The sequence below is a fragment of the Arachis hypogaea genome, chromosome 14 (genome assembly GCF_003086295.3).
Source record: "Arachis hypogaea cultivar Tifrunner chromosome 14, arahy.Tifrunner.gnm2.J5K5, whole genome shotgun sequence".
Classification (NCBI taxonomy): domain Eukaryota; kingdom Viridiplantae; phylum Streptophyta; class Magnoliopsida; order Fabales; family Fabaceae; genus Arachis; species Arachis hypogaea.
Window position 1 is genome coordinate 76,654,417 of NC_092049.1, and position 9,756 is coordinate 76,664,172.

General features: G+C 40.5%; 1 protein-coding gene across 1 annotated transcript in view; it reads right to left on the bottom strand.

Annotated features, from left to right (window-relative positions):
* LOC140178610 (uncharacterized) overlaps window positions 1-9,325 on the bottom strand; it is a 74,697-nt gene extending 65,372 nt beyond the window's left edge. Inside the window, exons 1-2 of the mRNA XM_072215810.1 lie at window positions 8,761-9,325; window positions 8,296-8,544 (exon numbers count right to left, since the gene is read on the bottom strand). Coding sequence (XP_072071911.1) covers window positions 8,296-8,544; window positions 8,761-9,325 — 814 coding nt within the window. The remainder of the gene's footprint in view (window positions 1-8,295; window positions 8,545-8,760) is intronic.
* Between the last annotated feature and the right edge of the window lie 431 nt (window positions 9,326-9,756).

A 9,756-nucleotide genomic window follows, 5' to 3' on the forward strand; every position in this document is an offset into this window, starting at 1 on the left:
AAATGCAAATAAATAAATTCTAATTAATAACTTTAGCACTCTATTGCAACTCCCCGGCAACGGCGCCAAAAATTGATGAGGCACAGAAGTTGGTGAATTAAAAATTATTAAAATAGTTACGTTGCAAGTATAGTTCTCAACTCACCGAAAATCTGCCTATCAATTTAGAAATGTGTCACAGAGAGTTTAAATTAAAAATTCCTGGGAGTTTAAGTCCCAGGTCGTCTCCCAACGAGCTGCAGAAAAGTGCGCTATCTTATTAATCAGATGTTCCAAAAAGTTGAGTTAAGTAAATTGAAAATTAAATTGAGGAAATCTAAATAATATGAATAAAAGCCTTGACTGGGAGTTGATTAGTTGGAATCTCTATTATTGATGGGATGATTTCAAGATTAATTTATAATTAATGGTTGTTCTGTTTAGTTATCCTTTACTAGGTAAAGGAAAGTCAAACAAGTTGGAATGCTAGATTTGTTCACGAGTTGCAACCCACTTAGTTCAAAGGGATTGGTGTTAGTGACTAGATAGCAATCCAATAGTTAACCCAATTACAAATTCTCTTTCAATCCTTCCAACTCAAGAGTTCCTTTCAATCAACTCCCCATCAAGTGAAGAAACTACTCGCTCATTGTAAATAATAAATCCATAACACATGAAAGGGAATTAAAAGAAGACATGATTATTGGAATGGAAAATAAATTAAAATGAAAGAAATAATCCTTGTATTAAATAATCATGAAAGTATTCAAATGACAAAATTGAACAAAGCAAAGAGCATGGAAGAATAAAACCAAGTTAAGAGAACGAACTAGAATAACGAAGTCTTGATGAGGAAATAACTCTTCTCAATGTTCCAATGCTAAGATCAATTGAAAATTAAAATTCTAAAAACCTAGAGAGAAAAACCTAGAGGAGGAATAAAACTAGATCTAAAACTGAAAACTGTCTAGAATGAATGTTGTTATTTGTTTCTGCATATTCTCTGGCTCTAGTCTGCTGTTCCGGGCCGAAAACTGGGTCGAAATAAGGTCCAAAATCGCCCCCAGTGAATTCTGCAGATTATGCAGATCGCACATGTCATGCGATCGTGTCGCTTGAGCTTTTCCAATCCGCGCGGCTGCGTGAGCCATGCGGCCGCGTCACTGCGATTTGCTCTCCTTCGCGCGGTCGCGTGAGCCATGCGACCGCGTCACTTCTCGCTGGTTATCTCCTTAAATTCTTGTGTTCCTTCCATTTTTGCTAGCTTCCTTTCCAATCTCCAACTCATTAATGCCCTATAAAGTCTGAAACACTCAACACACAGATCACGGCATCGAATGGAATAAAGGAGAATTAAAAATACATAATTAAAGTCTCTAGGAAGCAGTTTTCAAACATGTTATAAATTCAGGAAGGAATTATAATTTCATGCTAATTTAATGAATAAGTGGGTAAGGATCATGATAAAACCACACAATTAAACACAATATAAACCATAAAATAGTGGTTTATCAATCTACACCACTTGAGGGAAGATGTCAATCAACTCAAGGAAACTCAACAACAACAATGGAGCCAAGTCAACCAAAACATTCAAGAACTCCAAGGGAATTGGGAGCATATGAGGAAGGAGCAGCAAGAATAATTTGACTGGGGAGAATTGTGAAGTGCACTGGACAAAATAGCAGAGCAAGATAAATAGCAACAGAGGAACTTGGCCGAATTCAGATATCTCTATGATGCCAGGACCATATCCAGGAGGCAGTATGACATCAATACACAAGCGAAACTGAATCACTTGTGTAACGTCGTGGCCGCTCTAAACCCAGGATACCCAACCTTCATGCAAGGAATGGAAGAGCTAAGTGCAAGACAAGAGGAAATCCTAGCCAAACATAAAAGAGATGAAAGGAATTATATAAGAAGGGCAGGATTTTGGAAGCCCAAGGACACCAAAGCACAAGAAGGTTCCTCCAAGCCAGTTGAAGGTGGCTCCTCCCCCTCCAAGAAGAAGGACAAAGGGAAGGGGCCAATGAAGTAAAGATGAAGCTGCTCAAGGTTGTTGAGTCCCATGGTTGACACTTTCAAGTTATGAAATCTTGTTTAAGTTTTTGCTTTATTTACTTTTTGAAGAAATAGTCATGCTAGGATAGTTTATGCTTTATGCTTAGTTTTAATTCCTTTTTGAAATCTTTATGAGTTTTTTTTTCAAGAAAGAAAAAGCCATGTTCAAGTCTTCATCTCAAGATAAATAAAAGTAGTGTTTGTCCCCTAAGAGTCACTGTGAGTTGTGCAAAAACAATGAGAGAGACCAAGGACAAGAGAGATCATCAAACAAACTAAGAATTAAGTAACCAAGTGTAAGACCTTGGATGAACTAAAAAGAAAATGACCCATAGAAGAGCAACTAGTCCTAAAAGGTACAACAAGGGGAAGGTTAAGGGGTGTTCCTTGAATATCCATAGAACCAAGAGGTAGTAAACAATAAAAACCCAAGGCTCTGAACATCAACTACTAGGATAGAAAAAGAAACATTAAAAAGCTCAAAAAGGAATTAAAGATCTTAGTAGATGCTTGTGGTGAAGATGTGTCAAGAAGAGACCTGGGCAAGTAAATTCTTAGGGTTGTCTCAACACCTAGTACCCTAAAACCAACTGGTTTGGGAGTGCTAATTGAAAGCCTAATCAAAGGGTTGCCTTGAGACAAAACACTTAGAGTCATGGTCAAGAAAGCAAAACAACCCTTACTACTTCAAGGTGACAATCAATAGAAAGGACCCCTAAAGCCTATACCTGAAAGAACCCTCAAGGATCCAAGAGCTTCCTATGACATTAAAACATTCATACATGTTTTGAACACTTAGTCTTACTCTTAGTTGTATTACAATCACTCAAAGCCAAGGCCTCAAGTTATAAAGGTTTACTCACATTGATTTGCTTGGGACAAGCAAAACTTAAGTTTGGTGTTGTGATGACTTGCATCATCTACCCTTCTTTCTTGCATAAAGAAGACCATAAAAGAGTATAAATCTCATTTGATCAGTACAATTAATACATTATTTGATGAATATTATGGTACACTACTTTGAGATGAATTGTTCTGAATTTCAGGTGAGAAAAGCATCAAAAATTGGGTAGAAGACAAACAAGAAGCTGGGCGTGTAAAACTGGCGTGTCACTTGAAGCAAACGCCACAAAAATGCACTGGCGTGGCACGCCAGGAGCTGGGTGTGGCACGCCGGTACTAAAGTCCAGAGAAGAAGTCCAAGCATGCATGTGGGCGTGGCACGCCAGAAACTAGGCGTGGCACGCTAATACAAAATTCCAGAGAGCTACAATGGAGGACACAAAAGGGGCGTGGCACGCTAAGCTGGGCGTGGCCCGCCTGGCTTATTAACTACTATGGGCGTGCCACTTGAGCAAAGGGGCGTGGCATGCCAACTCACCATTCCAAGAAGAACCTTCACTATGGCGTGCCACTTGGTGTCGAAGGCGTGGCACGCCAGCCCCAAGATGTCACTTAGGCGTGCCACTTGAGAACCCATGCGTGGCACGCCAAGCTTGAAGAGTTCACAAATCCATGAGCGTGCCACTTGAGCAGAATAGCGTGGCACGCTGGTACAACAATCCAGAGAAGAGGCTGAAGGCAATTGAAGACTGGGTGTGCCACTTGAGCAACCAGGCATAGCACGCCAATGCACAAAGGACCAAAAGCAAGGACTGGGCGTGCCACTTGGCATCAAAGGCGTGGCACGCCAACCTTAGCATTTCACTATGGTGTGCCACTTGAAGGCTGGGGCGTGGCACGCCAACTACTGGAACCAAGACAAGATCATGGCAGTGGCACGCCAGCCTGTAGGCGTGGCACGTTGGTATAAGTTTCCAGAGAGGATGAAGGAGGCCAATTACATGGGGCGTGCCACTTGGTATCGAAGGCGTGGCACGCCATTCACTATTCTTCATTTAGGCGTGCCACTTGAGTTCGTGGCGTGGCACGCCAAACAGAGGAACCACTCACTCACAAAAGGGGCGTGGCACGCCAGACCCTAGGCATCCCACGCTAGTTCAACTTTTCAGAGAAGCCTAGCCAAGCATAAAGCAAGGGCGTGGCACGCCAGACCTTGGGCGTGGCACGCTAGTACAAGTTTCCAGAGGCAAAGAGAAGTGAGAAAGGCAAAGGGCGTGCCACTTGAGTTCGAAGGCGTGGCACGCCAACACAAGAAATCCACTATGGCGTGCCACTTGAGTTCGAAGGCATGGCACACCAAGGTTGTTAGAGGGACGAGCATGCCACTTGAAGGATTGGGCATGGCACACCAAGCTGGAAATGAAGGGCACGTGACACGCCAAAAAACGCCAGCCACACGCCAGCTGAGAAGTCATGCTTATTGAGTGTTTTCTTTTCCCTCCAAAATGTAATTTTCTTTTTTTACTTTTGTAATTCTTTTATTTTACTAGGAGTAGTATAAATAACCCCAGGGAGTACTGAAGAAAGGGGGTTAAGCAGTCAGTTTTAGATCCACTTTTACACTTCACCTTTGAGGACTTTCTGAGCTATGAGTAGCTAACTTCCCTCTCATTGAGAGAGGGAGGTCTGTTGTACTTGATGGATTGATAATAGTGAAATCCTTCTTCTCTTCATCTTCTCTTTGATTTGCTAGAAGGAATTTCGTTCTTAATGCTTAGTATTCAATTATCTTGGGAAAGAGATTGAATGTATTTGGGTTTCATGGGAACCTTGGAAAAGGAAACATGAAACCATGCTTGAAATCCCTTCTCACACTAGAGTAGAATCTGGGTTTTGGTGTTTGGATACGTGACATATAATCCTCCCTCTACTTGGACCTATAATGGTGTGTGGTATAATCAGGGACCAAGCCTATCTTTCTTCATGAGCAATTAGACCAAGGAATTGGCTATTGATCAAGATCTGAGAGATTGAGTCACCAAGGGATTGGGGCTCAATCAATCATGATTGCCAGGAGGTCAATGAGTTGCATGATTGAAGAGGATATAAGCTAGATTTGATCCAAAGAGACAACATCTCCCAATCTCAATGAATTTTCCCATTCTTATCTATCCATTTCTTTACAGCTTATTTTTACATTCAGTAATTCCCCATTCCCATTTACATTCAAGTCATTTATGATTCTGTCCTTTACTTTCTGCCATTTATATTTCTGAACTTTATTGCTTTTCTTTATATTCTAGTCATTTACATTTATGTCATTTACAATTTTGCACTCTACAATCCTATTGATCTGCTTGACTAATTCATCAATTGATTAAAACTGCTCGAATTTGCCAATCTCTGTGGATACGATCCCACTCCACTGTGGGTTATTACTTAACGATAATTTTGGTGCGCTTGCCAAAAGGACTAATTCACCAATTTTGAATGGGGTGTGAATTCCAGTCATCAAGTTAACATGGTAGATAAAAGGGTTAAGGCTATTTGGGTAAGTGAGTTATTGAAATAATGGCATCAATCATATAAATTCATTCATACACAAAATAATAGACATATAGAATTAAACAAATCAAGTATTGCAATCATAGAAAGATAACAATGCACACAATAATGGAAATAAGTGGTTATAAGATGTAACCATGCAATTGGGCTCAAAATTCACATGCTTGTGTGTTCTTAGCTCAAAACCTTTTCCAAAATTGATTCCTTCAAGCAAGTTCAACACAAAAAATTTTTCAGATTGGTAGGGTGCCTTAAAAATAGTTTCTTGGAATAGAAATCATCACCCTAACCAAGTACTCCTAACAAGGAACAACTACCATGCAAAAAGTATTTAAATGCAAAAACTAACCATGCAATGCAAATTATCCTAATTAACAAAAGAAAATTAAAATTTGGGTTTTGAAAAGAAAGGGTTGTTACCTACGGAAGTCGGTAAACGACCTCTCCACACTTAGAAATTTGCACGGTCCTCCATGCTATCAATGATGAACAGAGTGGGTCCGGGAGTGTCATTCTCAATAGCTATAGGATGGTGAGACAAGGACATCTCCTTGTTCATCTCTTGGTTACTTCTTTGCCATGATCTGAGGTGGACTCCGGATTATCAGTTTCTGCCGTAGGTGGATTGGTGAACCTTGTGGGAACTTCCTTTTCTGCCTCATTAATGCGGCTAGAGCTCTTCAACCGCTTAGCAAGTGGGTTGGCCTTCGAGGAAGTTTTCACATTGACGGTTGTTCTTTGAGTTGCTCTCTTTGTAGACGGCTTTTTGGAGATCTTTTCCTTTCTTTTTCGGTGGCTATACTAAAAAGGAAGAAAAGAGAAAAATATTAAGCTCAGAGAGATAAAAACTGAAACTAACACAGTGCAAGTGAAGATTAATACCACAAAAGAATGAAATGTCCTGAAGACATGATAGCTGCAACATATAAGCAAGACAACAATATAATCATGGAGGCATATCACTAGCATGAGATGCAAGAGTGAGATTGGCATGCAAGTACAAAGCATGAGAAGAATAAACTCAAGCATTGATAACAACAATGATAATCACATGCAAGAAAGGTGGGGGTCATAGGAAAACCTTTCGCTCAACTAACTCCAAGACAATGAAGTCTAGAAATTGAAGAATATGGGGTTAGAGAGCATTGAACCACTCATTCTTACATGATGCTACAAGCATAGAAAACCATAAACCATGAGCAATTGATAATGATAAATCATGGAAATGATGTTCAATGCTCATATAGCGCAAGTGTTGAGAAAAAGAAGTATCAAGTTGAAAGAGAAAGGTTATCAATGAACAAAGATGTCATTGGCTCTTTTTCACAAGCACTTGGTGTGCACATTGTAAATAACAAGCAAGATTCATAAGTTCAAGGGAAATATGCCCCAAAATGGAATGTCATTTATCAAAGCACAACAAGCTAAAAGATATGAAATAACCCACCAATTCAAAAGTAAATGAGATTCAACACCCATACAAGAGAATAGAAGGAAAGAAAAGAGATAAGAGTAAACAAACAAACAAACAACAAAACTAAAATACAACAAAAAATAAAGATAGTAAAATAATTAAATGCAATAGTAAACAAAAATTTTAAAAAGAAACAAAAGAGAAAGAAGAGAAATGCAACTATAAAAGGAGAAAGTGAGGTTGAATATAAGTGAGAAAAGAAAGAAAGAGAGAAAGAAAGGAGAAAGAAATGTGGGACCACCGGAGGTGGTGGTCAGTGGTGGTTGAAGTTGCCGGTGGTAGTGGGCGAAGAAGAGGTAGTAAGGAGAAGGAAGAAGAAAGGAAGAAAGAAAAGAAGAAAGAAAAGAAAATAGGAAAGAACAGGGCAGCGTGCCTTGCTAGCTGCGTCAGGCATGCGACCCGCGCGCCTCGTCCACACATACACGTGGAAGAGGAAAAAGACGAGTGACGCGTAAGCATCGTCCACGCCTATGCGTGGATAGCAGAAATGGGAAGGGGACGCGTACGCGTCATCTGACGAGCACGCGTGGGATGATATTGTTCCCCTCGCACAAAAGTTGCACAAAACTCGCGCAATTCTCTAGTTTTTGTACTAGGAGTCGGGAACTCAGGAAACGACGCATGTGCGTTGCCGACGCTCACGTATGGTTGGGCGAGATGGACCTGCAATGCGTACACGTCATCGACGCGCACGCGTGGGAAGCGTTGTGCTCCCAGCACAAAATCTGCACAATTCCATCACAACTTTCTGCTTTTTGTACCGGGAGTTGTGGAAACGCAATCGACGCGTACGCGTCGTCCACACCTACGCGTGGGACGACGACTTTTTTTTGTTGAAATCAACATGAGGGAGACAATTATAGCACAATCTTGGCATTCATTCAAGCTAGGCACTTCAAAAACACTTAGAATTTTGGGCAATACTCAAAATCAAACATTTTTCTTCAAAATTGCCAATTTAACCAATACCTAGATCAATGAAATCCTCATGAAGACTCTAACAAGCACAACAAAATCAAATAAAGTCAATTCAACAAAATCAAATAATCACTAAATCAAACAAAGACTCTAAAACTACATGCAAGAAAATATGTACAAGGAAGATCATACCATGGTGGGGTGTCTTCCACCTAGCACTTTTCTTTAACATCCTTAAGTTAGATGGTCATGAGCTTGAGATCATCTTTTGGGAACATCCTCAAGGACATCCATCTTGTCCTTCTTGTTGGCTTTGGTAAGAGTGTCCTTCTAGGGGAGATGCTTCCACTTGTCAATTGCACCATGATTAGGTGCCTTGTTTACTTGAGGATTTGGAAGTCGTGGATCTTTCCCCTTTTCCTTGCTAACTCCTCTTATACCCAAATTCTTACCAACACTTATCTCATCATCACTCCTAAGGTGTTCTTCAATCACATCATCTTCAACAATGTCACAGCCGAAAATTGAATGGACCTCTAGAGGTTGCCTCATGATTTCCTCCAATTTTAACTTCACCACCTTCCCTTTGGCTTCAAATGAGTAATCCCCAGAAAATGCATCTAATTTAAACCGGGATGTCTTCAAGAAAGGCCTCCCAAGTAAGATGGAGGATGGCCTATCCGAATCAATGGGAGGTGTCTCTAGGATATGAAAATCCACCAGAAAAATTAAGTCCTGAATTCTCAGCAACACATTCTCAGCAATACTCACAACTGAAATTATACTCTTGTTCGCAAGCACAAACCTAGCTTCGGATCACTTTAACGGTGCAAGGTTCAACTTCTCATAAATCGAGAGTGGCATAATGCTCACACTTGACCCTAGGTCGCACATGCAATCCTTAAGTTGAATCTCACCAATCATACAAGATACCAAGCAAGGACCGGGATCACTATATTTTTCAGAAAAATCATCCATCACAGAAGAAATAGAATTGCCTAATAGACTCATCCCTAGTCCACCAATCTTATCTTTATGAGTGCACACATCCTTAAGGAACTTAGCATACTTTGGAACTTGATGTATAGCATCAAAGAGTGGAATAGTTACCTCCATATTTTTGAAGATTTGCACTATGTTGGGATCAAGCTCCTCATGCTTTTCAGCCTTCTTGGCTAACGTAAGGAAAGGTATGGGAATTTGTTCCTCTAAGGTGCTCTTCCGCTTCGGTTCCTTGGCTCTCAATTGTTCTTCTTCTTCCTTTGCAACTTCTTCCTCTTTTTCATCTTCATCTATCTCCATTGTGTCACCAACTCTCACATTAGGAACATCCTCATTCTTTTCGGCCTTCTTGGCTAACGTAGGGAAAGGTATGGGAATTTGTTTCTCTAAGGTGCTCTTCTGCTTCGGTTCCTTGGCTTTCAATTGTTCTTCTTCTTCCTTTGCAACTTCTTCCTCCTTTTCATCTTCATCTATCTCCATTGTGTCACCAACTTTCACATTAGGAACATCCTCCGCCAACTTGATAGGCTTGGGTTCAACTTCCTCAAGCGTTGTACCACTCCTCAAGGTAATTGCATTGATGCTACTCCTTGGGTTTGGGATAGGTTGGGAAGGAAGGTTGGATGAGTGGTGTGTGAAATCGTGATCATTCCATTCCTTGGTAACGGCGCTAAAATCTCAATACGCACGTTCATGATCTTATATCTATTTCACAACTTCGTACAACTAACCAGCAAGTGCACTGGGTCGTCCAAGTAATAAACCTTACGTGAGTAAGGGTCGATCCCACGGAGATTGTTGGTATGAAGCAAGCTATGGTCATCTTGTAAATCTCAGTCAGGCGGATATTAAATGGTTATGGAGTTTTCGAATAATAATAGTAAATAAACAGAAAATAAAGATAGAAATAC